The 15,981-nt window shown below is 43.6% G+C and overlaps 1 protein-coding gene across 4 annotated transcripts in view; it reads right to left on the reverse strand.

Moving 5' to 3' along the window:
* dlgap1b (discs, large (Drosophila) homolog-associated protein 1b) overlaps positions 1-15,981 on the reverse strand; it is an 83,957-nt gene that overhangs the window by 18,406 nt on the left and 49,570 nt on the right. For 3 of the 4 annotated variants that reach the window (XM_031850445.1, XM_031850444.1, XM_031850448.1), the window contains exons 5-6: positions 15,083-15,260; positions 13,278-13,533 (exon numbers count right to left, since the gene is read on the reverse strand). In XM_031850445.1, the coding sequence (XP_031706305.1) occupies positions 13,278-13,533; positions 15,083-15,260 (434 nt within the window). The remainder of the gene's footprint in view (positions 1-13,277; positions 13,534-15,082; positions 15,261-15,981) is intronic. The other variant, XM_031850446.1, reaches the window with a different exon arrangement.

Genomic DNA, 15,981 nt, shown 5'->3' on the forward strand with positions numbered 1-15,981 from the left:
CACACACACACACACACACACACACACACACACACACACACACACACCAGTCTTAAGTGAGAGGGCTGAAACACAATGCCGATGTCATGTCATTACATGAAGGATCACTGCTTGCTGCAGCTGCTATTTACATATAAATGCAGCAGAATGTGGTCAAAAGTTCACTTCTTCTTTCCATGAGTGGATGCAACAAGCACTCTGGGGATTAACTCCAAGAGGCAAGAAGCCCAGAACTTGATTCATAAAATGACTAGGCACAAAAAGTAACAGGAAAGCTGGCTGACGGTTTTTACAAGCGTTTGAGTTTACTCTTCCAGGAATGCCGTGAAACATTAGCGTCGGGTGTTGTTTCACAGTCCTGGGTTTTTTTTCTCCCTCCCTTGCATTCCTTCCTCCATTCGCCCTGTTTGACGTTCTTTGTCCTGACCACTTGCACATGGAGGGGAAAGGAGACACTGGCGGGCTTAATCCACCGCCAGAGGCATGCTAAAGCCATCTGGGCCCAAAACCAAATTCTGTATCTCCTATATGAGAGGAGGAACGGGGCAGGCGGAGGAGGACGGATGGAGAGAGGGAGATGGAAAGTTAAGAGAGAGAGAGAGGAAAATTTAAGAAAAAAAGAGGGGGAGCGAGAAAAGGTAGGAGGAACAAGAGGGGCTGTGGGGGGATTTGGAACAAGAACCAGGCTACACTGACGCATACTATCTTTTGTGGTTTCCAGTCCTGACCCTCTGACCCTATACATCCTGTTGAAGGGGTGGAGGGGGGTGGAGAGAAAGACGAGATGGCAGCTATAGGCACTGGCTGCATGTGTTTTGCAGCCGTGTGTCCAAAGTAGCGAGCAATGGAGACGACGTGTATCAGGGTAAATATGAATATCAGACTAGATGCTACAGAGCTCTAATTGTCTCAGGTGTGATTTTTCACACCCCTCTTCCCACTTGTTTACATCCACTCCCTGCAGAATCTTATGGGGGAGGAACAATAGTCTCTCCAACATTCCCACTCTCCTGCCGAGAGCACTCGTTTGTCTCCTGCATTCCTTTCCCCATTCATCTCTTTCTCTCTCTCCCCTCCTGGATAGAAAAAAAAAAAACTTTACACGGGGGAGGGGGTCTGAGAGTGTGTCTTAAAAGCCTCTGAGTGGAGTCAGTACCCCTTGAACACAACCTCCCCCTCCTCCCTTTCCTCCCCGTTTTACTTGGGTAGTGAAGCAGCAAAGCTCAAAGAAAGGGAGGAGAAAGAGGAGATGCATTCTTTCTCTCCCTCTCGCTGTCTCTCAGTGTGTACCGGGGTGAGCTGTGGCTTATTTTTAATGACTGGTTAAAAAAATAAAAAGTGGGAGGGTTGGGTCTCTTCCCCGCCGGCCGCTGACACACAGGCTCAGTCACTCAGACACACACTCACTCACATTACTGTAGCAGAGTCTGGGACTTTCACAGAGAAGTCTTTAATTTGCACTGGGGCCTGGCCTCCCACACTGCAGAGCCCAAACCACCCACTTACATCCATGCACCATTCCTAAGAGTTACTTCAACATACTCCCTATACCCTGCTGAATAGTGAAAGCAACATGAACCACACAATTTAGCTGTCAAGTGAAAAAAAACTTTCAACATCCTGTCAAGAGAGCAGAGCAAAAAGCATGTTTCGTCTTTATGCCTCCTTGGAAGATATTTAACTCCGTATCCTAACCCGTCTTCTGTTTCTCATTCACCCCGGTGCTTTGAGTTTGCGGGCCCTGCCTTGCCCAGCTTTAGCATGCAGGAGCCATGAGGATCATCCACAATAAACACTGAGGAAATCCTTTCGGGGCTTTGCTTTTCCTTTGCTCCTTCTGATGCCAAAACACAGACAGGAAGAGCAAAAAGGGAGGAGGGGGACAGCCCCTACCTGACAGAGCAGCCCCTGTCCACCTGATCAGACACGCCAAATGTGCCGTTTACATCTTGATAATCCTTAAAGTAAAACTACAGATTCCTTCTGTTTAGCAGGAAGCTGGTGTATGTGTTCTTTCTGCAGAGTGGCGAACAGCAGGGGTCCAATGCCGCAGACATTCTTTGTATTTGTCGTAGCCCTGTCAGTTCCTCCCTGCGCCCCTCTCTTCTGCCTTTTTTTTTCAAACCCAGAGCAGGAGCAGAGGAATGAATGACATTCTCTTCCTGTGTCAAAAGACATCCAAACACCACTCTTCCTCCCTAAATAGCTACAATCAAAGCATTCCAGGCCATAACACACTGGGACCAATTAAGTCGTAAGCAAACATGAACACCTAACAGCCACCAACAAAAAGCTTTAAGCAGATACATCCTATTGCCTTCTATTCCGCTTTAGAGCACGTCCAGGCAGGAAATCACTGTTGATTCAAGTCGTGGACATGCACAGGGATTTCACAATGATTTATACTTTATCACTTTCTGCACAGATATTCAACAAATTCCTACAGCTGCAAATCATCTGCACAGGTTACTTACAATGACATTGCACCAGAGCGTCATGTTACACATTATTTGGGCCATACTCAACACTTCTCCAGATTACACAAATCTGACTGGCGGCATAGTAGCTGAGGTTATGATGACATCTAGTGAAAGATTTTGTATTGCAAGTCAAGAATTTTCACTTTTCCCTGCTTACACCTTGATCACAGTAATAATATTTACTTCAAAATAAATTTGACATCAGACACACTAGAATTAAATGACTAAATTCAGCAATTAATTCAGCTTAAATGACACGTTTAACTGCAACTGTACACGCTGGAATAACAGGTAGTAAACCCACAGATGTAAACACTTTAACTAAATTCAATCCATCTGCATCTGTTTATCTGATGACTAACGCCCTTAAAACTCGACATTGAGTCGTATAAAAGAGATGCGGAGTGTTTTTTGCCTTCTGTCAATGAAAGAGCAACAGCGCAAGTTTCCACTGGCTCGCATTCTCAGACAGCCGTGACAGGATGAAGTAATTACTGAGTGGCTGACACACCAGCATGGTTGGGATTTATCTCCTCCAGGAAGAGAGATAGCCAAATCACAGTTTACCCACATCCAGCTTCCCAGTTCGGGCTTGATCCCGCAGCTGCAAACAGAGAAGCCATACACGGACACTTTGACACTCTACAGTCACATGCGTGCACACACGTTCAGAAGCTCCAATCGAGGTACGGATGCCTGCCACAACTGGTGTCTTCCTCCTTTTTGCTCCACATGTATGCAGTGCGTGTGCTAGTGTGTCACCGCATGCCTCAACCCGGCTCTTGTTTCCTGTCAAACACACCTACTTGCACCATCAAAGCATGTGGGATGACAGCATTATGCAGCTGTGTGTGTGTGTGTGTGTGTGTGTGTGTGTGTGTGTGTGTGTGTGTGAGAGAGGGAACAAGAGAGAGAATTGGAGAGACAGATGACACCAGAGTACTGTTTAATTTACATCCCCTCTTTGAATAATAATTCCACCTTAGAGGATGGCAGCTTTGATCCACTGACACACAGGTGCATTTCACACATGCAGCGGCATACGCTGCTAAGGCAGGGCTTTATCTGTCCCTGTAATTAACGCCAGAGTACGAAGACCTATCTGTGTGTGTGTGTGTGTGTGTGTGTGTGGGGGACTGAGGAGCAGACATGGCAGGAGGGATTGATGGAGCTCAAAGAAACATTCCTCCTCAATGAACAGCGTTTGATCTCCATGTCTCTCAGGCACATATACATCAAGCAAAGCATGAACGTCAGTCATGATTCACATCTCATTTCCTCTCTCTTTTCCTCTAAAAGTGTCACTGGAACTTAGGACACACTGTGAGTCTAAAATAACGTTTTACAGCAATACCACAAGATGAAACTTGTGAGTTGCCCCATTTACTGAGACACACTGCTGTGGTGAGACATCAGAAGGCACGCTTGGTTTATTCTGAAACTGGGGATGATGCACCCTCTAGTGGGGAAAACCCTAAATTGAAAAAAAAAAAAAAATCGAAAGATTACTGCATTAATGCAAATATTAAAGAGAATACTGAATACTGAAGAAATGTCAAACATTGAGTGGTATTTAACCAGTAAACTGGAGTTTCATTTTGTTTTGTACTGTTATTTGTACTGGGAACCACCTTGCAATATTTCAGTTAAAACAAGGTTAAAACACAAAACTTAGGTAAAAACATTCAATGCAATATTCAATATTCATGAGCCAGGAGACAAAAATGTGTCGGTAAGGAGTTGGTAAGTAAGGACAGGATCAGCAACTGCTGAGGCTCCAGTGCTTCATAGCTTAGCATGTGACAGTATTAATTAACAGCCTTATTTTCACCTGACCTCTTTATCTTTGTTCTTCTAACTCTGTTCTACTTTTTAATGTGGATTACTAGAAATCTGGAGTTAACTTTGCCCACAGCACAGAGGAATTAAGAGGCTGATGAAAGAGTGAAGTTGAAAGATTAAAAGTGAGTAAAGAAAAAGTAAGCGAGAGAGAAGAAACCCGGAGTACCCTGGAGCCAGGGACACTGTGTTTATGAGTTACCTGTCATCACATCTCCATTCAAAGTTACTGTAAATGTGGACACCTCATACCTTCACTGGATGACTGAACTATAAGTGTCTGCCTTTCCCTTGGCAGGTACTTCCTAAGCTTAGCTTCAACATGATAATTGCTTCTTAAAAGAAAGAAAGGGGCACCCATTAACAGTGAGAGTTGCTGGGAAAATATGACGGGACAAGTGACAGCACATTATCGAGAAAGTGGGGAGAGAGACTCGTGGGAGTGGGCTTTAGCAAGACTGTCTCACTCAAATGAAGGCTCCCTGAAATGAAGCGAGAGAAAGAGACTGAGAGAATGAATGTTACAAATAGATAGAAGGGAAATATTGCAAGCAGTGACTGACTCTGTTAGTCCTTATAGTCACATAGGATACAACAGACCTGAGACAATACAGTACTTTACCAAGCGCTCTCCACCGCACTTAACCTCTCCAAACTCATAAGCCAGTGTTACACTTAAGCTCTATGCTGAGTTAAAGTTGTAAAGTATCCATCCAACGTTTCACACCATACATTAGTAATTTGTACATATATTTAGCAGCTTCCACATAAAAGAGAACCGAGCAACGTAATATGATTACTGGTAATACTTAGACGTAATGCAACTGTTCCGGCAGCTGTTTGGTTTCTCTGACCAATACAAATGTCAAACAATAGTTGGGTGGGTCTGTGAATTCTCCTGGAACAATATAATAGCAATGCATAGGAATGTATTAGGATATGGTTATGTTGACATATTTAGTACATTTAAGACTGTAAGCTAATTGTTTAGATGAACAATTTGTCGTTTTTAAACTTAGCTTTTGTACAAATTAAACAAACAGAGATGTAATGTCTTAATTTTGTGAGCTTTAGAGGTGCTGGTAGGCAGATATGTTTTAACATTTGGACAGAGCCATGGTAGCTGTTCTCACCTGTTTCCTGCGTTTATGCTGAGCTAACCTTCTCTTGGCTGCAGCTTCATATTCAACTATCACATACGAGAGTGGAATGAATTCTCGGCAACAAAGTGAATAAACGTATTTCCCAAAATGTGAAACGATTCCTTTAAACTTAGATTACATCTATTTGGTCCAGAAACAACAAATGCAGCACACCTGCTTTTTTCCACATAAGAAAGTGTAGCCTGAAGGTAAAACGTTACTAAACATATTCCCCTTTGTACTGAAATACTTAAATCAAGCAACGACTCCGCTCTTTAACACGACCTTGCCGGGAAAAGTAATTCCTGAAACCATTTACACCATTATCATTTTAAATGCCAATACTTTTAAACACTTCAAAATATGACTGCGCAACTGTGCCCTCGAGACTACATTTTTCTCAGGATGAATTTTGAGCCATGGGTTGGACCAATATGTGAATGAAACAGAAGGAAACTAATTAACTGATCCCTCAGGCTGAAATAGCTTCAATAATAAAAAAAGAAAAGAAAAGAAATTGATTGTGTAAAGTGTAAACAATGATATCACATTTAAGTCTCTTATTGATTGAAAAAGTGTTACAGTCACAGTAACTTGCATTGGTTTTATTTACAGCTTGATAATTAAGTGCTAATAAGGCCTTCCTGAATGAATGTGTCAACAGCTGAGCTTTCCCTAATTTACATGATACAAACATTATCCCACATTGCTACTTGGATCACCACACACATGTGTGTACAGCATGTGTGTGTCCATGGCATGTTGTGCTCAGGATGGCCTCGTCCGAAAATAGAAAGCGGAAAGCTGGTAGGTGAGCGGGGCGTCAGTGGCGAGAATAGCGCGTGCATGACTCACTGAAACACAGATGGTCGGTTGGAGACATGGGGCAACAGACTGTTCATCTGTCACACAGTAGGGTGTTAGGGGCTCTCCATCTACCCTAGCAGCATTCAAACTGGTGAGCGGAACCAGTGATCCCTTTTCCCATAAGGCCTGTGGGGCTCAGCATCTCTAGCCCCCCACCCCTCCCCCCTTCCGACCTAAATAACTAGACCCTGCAGAGGCATGTGCTGTAAGGCTGTGCCAGGAGTTGCTCTGTATGATGCAGGCCACACCTGTCGTCCTCCCATCAGAGATAGGATACCAAAATAGACCGGGAGCTGAAGGGTTTTCAACATTTCCTGGGTACCACGAGGGGAGGGGCAAGCAAACAGCATAGGTTATCAATAAAATTATGTCAGATTTGGAGGGAAAACCAGTTGCAGAGGGCCTGAAAGTGTATTTAATAGAGGTGGCACGAGCTTGCCAGTCGAGTGTGTATAAATCCAAAGAGGGAAAATATATATTTGTATGTAGTTTAAGTTTGATTAATAAGCAATTAAAAAAATCCGATCAGTTTATAATTAGTTTAGAAATATCATGATCAAACTCTTAATTTGTTTGTAGTCCATATGGCGTTAATTATAATGTGAAGTCCTGTTATTGGCTTGTTTCATTTTTATTCTCATTTAATATGAACAACATTTTCATGTGAAGCATGAATAAGCAGAAAGAAGCACGGGATGGGCGCCGACACCTTCAGTGTCAAGCGACGGACCGTAAATACACGACTTCCTGTTACTGCTTTCGAAGTAAAGGCCAGTGACGCATTTTCATTGGTAGCATATAGCCTTTTATTTTTGCTGACCTGACGTCGGGAAGTTAACTTCCATTGTTGCTACCCAATAAATGAACTTCTCTTTATTTTAACATGAAGTGCTACAATACCAATGTGTTTTGCATCGCGTCCGGCAGCATTTCATGTTGCCATCTTGCTGCTGTATATGCTCGTTACCTGTTGCCGCCTTCCCTTTATTTTGAAGGCTACATAAACCCAACTTCCTGGCCCCGACTGGCCTGACGCAGCTCGCCATCGGTCATGTCTCGCTCTCAAACAACAGAGAAACACAGCAGCGGCGTTTACTCACAAAGGCGGATCCAGTAATCACGCATGCCGAGCAGCGCGCTGTACAGACACTGAAGTAACGACATGAAAGCTGCAAGATCCGCAACACTGAGCCGGGATGAGATGTCAGGAGGAGTCCTCTCTCCCTCTTTTCCTTCTTCACTCTGACGATATTGGATCTTATGTCAGGATGTGGACGCGCCTTGATCGCACCCCCCCCCCGCCCCACACAAACACTTTCCAGCTCACCCTGCACTGGGTGGGACAGTCCCGCACAGAGCCATCTAGAAAACTGTACCACATACCTTTCTGTACTGACTTAGCGTCTGTGGTGCTTTTGTCGTGTTTTTGTTTCACACCATATTTAACCTTATGTTCCAATATAGACTTAGTGTTATGAGATATTAAATTGGACTTCTGTAAAATGTATCATTAGAAAAAAATATTGTGTATGAACTGAATAAGAATTCACTTTTTATTAGTTGTTCCAGTATACTTATTTGTATTGCACCAGCGCAACAAATAACATCACTATAAAAGGACCAATTTATAATGTCCCTCCATAGCTTGGCTTACTTGGGTCGTGAGCAGAACACATTTTTGATTAGCACCAAAGAAATGTTACAAAATGATTAATTTTATTTATGTATATTGTTTTTTTCACAGGTGTACGATTCCAAGATATTTAGTCTGACAAACATCAGAACTACGGCCCTTTAAAACCCCCACATATGTAGTGTACATGTATTTCTACGGAAAACTCTTTCATATCATCAAACCTGCCAGATTTCTTCAAATATTACAGAGGACATGACCTCGGTATCTCAAATTTTAAGTACTTTTATTTCATATGTTGTGCATCTCTTTACATTCTGGCTGATGCTGCACTATAATCCTTTTCAAGTTGAAGTACTTCTGGAACTCACCCAGTGAGCCAATCTAATTAAAACAAAAGAATAAATTATGTTTAAAACTACACTATGATATACTGATAGACTTTGTCTTTCTAATTCTCAGTACATTAAATACAGCTGGAGGGATTGTGACATTAACCAAAACCCATACACACAAAACTATCCTGCCAAACAGAAGACGTGAGTGTAATGTCTGCCCTCTTGTGGTTTAGTAAAGCGTGGTGCAGTTGAGCATTTTCACACCCAGGGGGCAAGGATTTAGTGAAGGGTCGCCCCTGGTTATTTCATGCAATCCTTATATTTAAGAATAACTGATGTTTTTTTTCTTCTGAATGATGGGGTTATGATCTTCTTATGGAGATCATTGTGCATTTAGATCTGTATATAATCCTTTTTATCTTATGTTCAACAAATCAGCAGATAAATCGCATGGCTACGTAAATTAATAACTTCATCACGCAGGTATGGGGATCGTTTGCCTTCCGGACCTTGCTCTGAACTCATCACTCTCTGTTAACAGACACAACAGGCAAGCAGATGGCCAAATCCTCAGTAACACACTACAGCAGCATGGAGCAAAGATCAGTGTTCTCGGGATCTAATGCTGCCACAGGGGCCTTCACCTGGAATCCTCCTCAAACCCACTTTGAGAGGGGACCTTTTCAAAACACATAGGGAACCCTTGAGCAGCAATTTTCTTTGCTTTTATAACATACGAGTCATCCTAACATATGAAAAACAAATTTCAGGCTTGCTCTTGGATATTTGCGTGGGCTGGTGGAGGTGTGAGGGGAGATCTGGACCTCATCTTGATTCCACCAGACTTTAGTAGTCCGTCTCCCTGCCACTTATATTTAGCACACTGGGAAATCCAAAGATACTTATTCTCACAAGCTCTCTTAGAACAGAACACTTGGGAAAGTGCCAGTGATGGCAGCGATTGTTGTTAATTGGGTCAGGCTGTCTAGTAGTTTTACATCCACCCACTCACACAGCTACTGCAGGAAGAAAGGGCAGAGGTGCAGTGCTGTGTTACACTGAGCCCCTGGGGGCAGTGTTGTACAGGCTGTATTTGAGCATGTAGTACTTTACTGTGACTAGTACTTCTTGCAGCTGTTATGAACTTGACCTTTTTAGTTGGGTTCTTCTTCACTGTTTCCTAACACCGTTTCCTGTTCCTCATGATTTATAGATAAGCTGGATAAACAAGTTGTTTCCTATTGATGCTTGAAGCAGGAACCTGCCCGGGGCTCGACTGATAAATAATATGATATGATAAATAAATATTGGACAAAGTAAGAGCGTAAAGGCTTTTCCAGTCATTATTCATGCTACACAACAAATAGAAAAGTGTGCCAAGAGAGTGTTAGATAAGACCATCAGCAAAATGGGCCACAAGCATGCCTCAAATGCTTACTTAAGGAATGCTTTATTGAGTGCAACTCCTCTGTTTGGGGCCGTAAGGAAATTCACAGCCATTAAATTAAACATTGTCCCGTAGCCTATTACAGGAGTGAGGGGAGGAAAGACGCTCTATTCAGCCAATCCCTCAGCACCTCTGAAAAATAGATGCTGGATAATTGACAGCAGGTCAGTGAGCCAGGGAAACTGAGGGTGAGAGGAAGAGAAACAGAAACACAGGCACATTTCCCAGACTTAAGATCTGTGTGTATACTCTTTCTAATTGAAGGTCAATTTGTCTTCCCAGTGAAACAACAGGTTGATTTACCCGCACAACCTAAATGCTGCTGTTGTGAAAAGGCAGGGGATCCAACTGTAAGAGGCCAAGGAAGGGCAAGACAAAGCAGAGTGAATACGTTAACTGGAGATGACCCGGGGTGAAGGGGCCAGTGCTTAGAGGCAGTAAAATCCTCACGTTAACTGATTGCTATGGATTTTCCCAGGCTGTAAAACAGGATCTGCTCCAGATTTTGTGATCCCAAGGAGCTGATGTCTAGGCCAACACGTTTGTCGGATGCAGTCGTAATATGTGTGCGAGTTAGTGACCGCGTGGGTTAACAAGTGTGTGCGTACGTACCAGTTTGAGTGTGCACAGAGGCAGGCAATAGCAGCCACAGCTACTTGACGTTCAAAGAGAAGAGATCAAAGGACAGCACCTTACTTCGGTCTCCTTCCTCAGGATTAAAACGGTCATCAATAATAATGGACTGGAGCAGCGCAGTGGGCAAACTGGAGAGGAGCATGGGCGAAAGCCGATAGGTCTATCACCTGTCTGTGTTTGTGTGTGTGTGCGTGTGTGTGTGACATCTTGGTGCTTTGCCACAGGGACAAGTGGGAGCACAGACTATAAGCGTTGGCTGTTTCTCTGGAACTGCAGCCTGAAACATCCTTCTGAAACATCATCCAATATTCACCACTACATCGTCTTCACTTCTCACTTTGGGCTCCCAGGTGGTTCCCTGTGAAATGTATGAATGCATGCGTGTTTGTCCTGCATCATGACGCAACAACAGAAAAAAAGACATCCTCTATGCCATGTGTTTATATTATTTCCTTTGGATGAATAAGGACTTTCATATTGCATATTTATTCCATATGCAAAATGTATCATAAACAAGGCCTTACTTATGCAAAAGAGGAGCCAGACCATATTAATTAGACCTAAATTTATAGTTTGCATTATTCTATGAGGGCTTTATGTTCACATAGCAGTTGCTACAATAATTAGGTATGTATTAGCTGCCTGTTCACCCTCACTTACATCGCCTGCGCTGCTTCTGACCTCTTAACATTACAAAATGCGAAAAACACATTACAAACAAATATAAAATAACAAACTTAATCTTTGCATCTCCCCACCCCATAAAAAAAAATCCCATTTTTAAGGAGCGTTAATGGTGGTGAAAGTGGTGCTAATGAAAGGGTCCGAGATCACCTGCGATCCCCGTATTTTACACACGCTGCGTGAACAGTATGTAAAAGTCAGAGAATGGAAAATATACGTTAACTCCCTCACAAGATGACCGTCATCTCATGAACGGTAGTGCACGTGTTAAGAGAGTGAGACAGGCAAAATGTAGACTGAGATTTTTTCCTTCTCTCCTTCTAATCTCCCTCCATTCCTCTCCTCGTCAATCGCAGCTTTTCCCCACGAGGAGAAAAAGGAGAGGTAGCTAATTAATTACACTGACTGACGACTCAGTGGTGAAGATCTAAGGAGGTGATAAATTGTGCAGTCGCACAACTATGACAGTAATCTGAGGCAATCCCCTACCTTCACTACCAACTGCTCTTCACATTGCCTCTCAATATATCACACAAACCCACTCTCCCTGTCACGTTAGTTTGAAGCCTCAGTTGCAGCTCATTCCGAGACACAATAACGTCGGCAGGGAAAAAAAAAAGAGAAGGGTCACAAGAAGTCGACAGCCAATCACAGAGATCCATGCAAGCCAGACAGAGGTTTGCTCTCAATTGGAAGCAGCAGCATTATGTTGGATTATAAATGACCACACAGCACTAATATCTCTGCTCTATACTTCCACAACGGCCGTTCATCATTTGACAAACTCAGGTGCCAAAAATGGATGTCCATCAAATTGCCAACAGCTGTGAGGCTGTGCGCTACATAACACACCTCTGCTCAGTCACTTGTTACCTGAGAATGGTTTAAAGGTGTTTTCTTTACACTATCAGCAAATGATTACAGATGAAGACAGTTCCATCTGAAAAGCGTGTGAGACACTTAACAGCTGGAAGTAAGAGAAAGAGAGGCTTCCTGTCTCATGTGTAACAGCAGTGTATGTAGCACCCCAGAGCAGCTGTCTGGCTTGAAAACCACAGTTTAGTCTCAACAACACCTCACCTGATAGATGGTCTTCATTATCTCTTGCTTCCTCAGGGGAAGGAGCTCCAAATGTCCCTTTCTTGATCTTATCTGTCTCCTTTTTTAGATCAGTAACTACCACCACACACACCATACAATAATCAACTGAATCCTCTATTGATTCCCTTGAATCGTGTTGTTATCTTGAATTATCAATATATGTGAAATTGCAACTTCATACTTTGAATATTTCATTAACTAGAGAAATAAATTATTGTCTTTGAATGGGTGAATTGCAGAAAGTCTTAAACAACATTAAATAAATGCTCTCTCGGAATTTCTTTCAAGCCCTTTGAATTGATTGAACTAGTTTTGCGATTCTTCCAATTTGCAGTGAAGGCGTTTTATTATCTGACTGTAACCTTGTCGGCTAGGTTTTGGGGAAATGCTGTCTTGTAATTGGCATAATTAAAAAGGAATGGAGGAGAAAGCCAGCGTGTGCGCGTCAGGCGACGGTGACTCAACGTGCACAATGTAAGGGAATGACGTTTGGATTTGCAGTGGGAAACATAGAAGCACCCAGTGCTGGGTGCCAGCACCACTCAGCATCAATACTGCATGCAGTAATGCTGGAAAGCCAAGCGCTCCAGACCATGAGGCACACAAGAGGGCTAAAATAAGATCCAGCAGCCAGTGAGCTTTACAGCTCCAATAAGCTCTTATGTGGGAAAAACAGTTCCGCATGCATCATATTGTATCTGAGAAGAAAACTGGGTCAGATGGATAATAATGCAGAGGGTTTGGGTCTGCGAGTGAAACTACTTCCCGGTCAGCTAACTGTAACTCTTTCCTTTATGAAAAAATACTCAGTTAAAACCGTTTTTAACAGAAGAGAATAAGAAATGAATGAACTTGATTTGATGGCCCTTGATCCAAAGTACAATCTTAATACAAGGATAAATCTCTCTTTGCACTAACGGCAATAATAAAGCATTTATTTTTTGTTGCCGTTGACACTAAACACATGCCCATGCTGCACACATAGCACATCTAGAATACATTACTTTCTATGCACACGTATCAATTTATAATGCACTATGGATTATGCATGTTCACACATGTTCATGAGTACCATGAGTCTGTGTGTGTTGAGTGCATGTTCCCACCGACCTGTGCTGCTCTGGATGGTTCTGACGGTGGTGGTGGTACACGGGGGTGAGTTGGTCCTCCTGATGCCCACCGTGACGCCTCCCTCCTCCTCTTCCTGCGAGCAACCTTTCTCTATGGCACGCACGTAGCTGTGGCTCCGCATGCGGAAGCAGTTGGGCATGGGCAGGTCCAGGGCATCCACCGCCTGCGACTCCATTTCACTGAACACCGACTCACACACGGCCTCGATCTGCCCGTTCACCTCCACCTCACTCACCTGTGAGAGAGGGGACACACGCAGACATACAGTACGTGCACCCAGACGGAAAAACACACGTACATGAGCGTACATGCCCAGAGCACAGAGGAAAGTAAAAGTGAAAGATAAAGATGCAGTGGCGCACACCATCATAGTGCAAGACAAAGAAGGGACAATATTCTAGAAAAATAAAAGGACGTTCAAGGAGTGCAGAGGGGGAGGAATCACTGTAGGATACAACTTCAAAGAGTTGCACAACAGAGTGAAATACTAGTGCTGTCATTACAGGTGAGCATTAGGAAGTGTCAAAGCTTGGACTACTGGGAGTTGAGATGTGACTCGACGAACTCCAACTACACCTGCATCATCAGCGAGTGCACACTACTCTGAAACTCTTGCTACAGACTTGTGAGATGGGTGTGTTTTACAGATTGGGTTGTGTAAGGGAACATTAGGCTCCATTCCATTCCTTGAAGTTGCCCTTGTTCAGCTGGTCCAGAAACATAGAGCAGAATATAGGAATGGGATGTGGCTCGGGACTAAAGTGTTTGGTTTGAGCGTTTGTCAGTGAAGAGAGTGTACAGTCAGACAAGTGTGAGTGTATACTGTAGAGCTTGGAGTCAGAAAGGTTTGTGGACCTCGATTCAATCCACTGATGTTTAGCCTGTTTTGTGCATTAGTTCACACTCTATGTGCATACAGTACATGTCAAATATGAGAGTAAATGAGTGAGATGGAGAGCCTGCCAGCACCTCTTTTATTCAGTGGCATTTTTGTAGATGCCAGGTCCAGTGTGTCACTCTCCTCTGGGCCTGCTCCATGCTAGGACTTGAAGGGACGTCTCAAGGGTCCATCATTCAGCCGATGAGGCAAAGTGTTGCCCCTGGGCTTTGGAGGGGAGTACATATCCCCATTACCCCAGGCAAAAAGGTGAGCTACGCTCCCCTGTCACTTCAATAAAGTGAAGCCGTGCTCAAAATCCAAAATGACTAACATCATATTTTGCAGCAGCCACGACAATAACAGACCTCCGACGTTGTGTTTCCTCGCCAATTCTTCAATAACTATCAAATCAAGGCAAATGTCCATCATCATTTGGAACCAATCCCAATTTCAATTATTCATAAAATTCGTATGGCTGCATGTTAATTCTTGTTTTTCATCTCGTACATAGCAGATGCCAAATTGAAAAGAACATTTTTAGCCTGTCATTTTGCATCACAAAGTATGCCGAGGCAGAAGGAGCATATTAGGGTGAAATAGAGGATGGGGGGGGGGGGGGGGTTATGCCTGCCTTCCTGTTTAATTAGCCAATCTGAATACGCCTGTAATCATCTGAGCTCCAGAAAACAGCACGCAGACGTATACACGCAGACGTATTGGGAGATGGGGGTTTTTCGTACTGTTCATGTTTTGCCGGATGGTGACCCGATTGTTAATTCAGGCCTTTAGGACAGCTACGGATGGGATTTCGTCCCCCCTGCACGACCTTATTGGACATAGCAGTAGAGGTACAGGGGCTTTAGGGCTGACTTTAGAGAGGCACAGGCCCCTGGGTGCCACTAACCTGGCTGATGGTGCTCATGGCTCTCATGTAGCTCTCGTTTCGTGAGCGGAATTTAGGCGAGGCCAGCAGCCCTGCCGGGTCCAAGCTGTCCAGACTCCTATTGATGGAAACCTCACTCACCGCCCGCAGGTAGCTGTGACTCCGGATCTGTAGCTTGGGCGAGTGCTCTGTGGAAATCCTGCCACAAAATAAAGGAGAGGAAAGAGGAGGAAAAAGGAGCTTGGTAAAAAGCAAAAGATACAGATCAATCCACAATTGCTTCAGGAGACACTCATCTAATCAACAAGCGCAGCAGCATTGAGAAACACTAGCAGTAGTTTAGGTCTGTCCTTGAAGCTCCTTGTAAGCACGTTCTAAAACACTTAGCGGTGAAAACACTCACATACATATGTCAGAAGAAGGGAGAGGAACTGTGTGTGTGTGTGTGTGTCTGAAGTATGCTTAATCTAATGACCTTCACATTAAAACAGATTTATCATAGACACATAAACAGAAAATACACACACGTACACAAACACAGCTTCAAGGAAGATGAATAGGCGTCTCATTAGCTCTCACCTGCCTCCAATCTGATCGCTCAGCATGCATCACGCCTATGTGCATGTGTGTGTGTACATGATTACAAGTGTGTGTGTAGGTTATGTAGCAGTTGGATGCCAGCTAAACAATTCATTAATCAGGGGAAATGAAACCTAAAAAGCTGACTCGCTTTCCTCTTGATGAACATCGTGGCAAACCAACTTCCAGAAACCAAAGTGCAACGTCTAATCTCAAATCAACTCTGAGGAGTTAGATCCAATATCCCCTGTATTTCACACTTTGTCCCTGATGTTGACTTGTGTGTCTACAAAGACACACACACACACACACACACACACACACACACACACACACACACA

Source organism: Anarrhichthys ocellatus, unplaced genomic scaffold (assembly GCF_004355925.1).
Source record: "Anarrhichthys ocellatus isolate YVR2014 unplaced genomic scaffold, GSC_Weel_1.0 scaffold10, whole genome shotgun sequence".
In the NCBI taxonomy this organism is placed as follows: Eukaryota; Metazoa; Chordata; class Actinopteri; order Perciformes; family Anarhichadidae; genus Anarrhichthys; species Anarrhichthys ocellatus.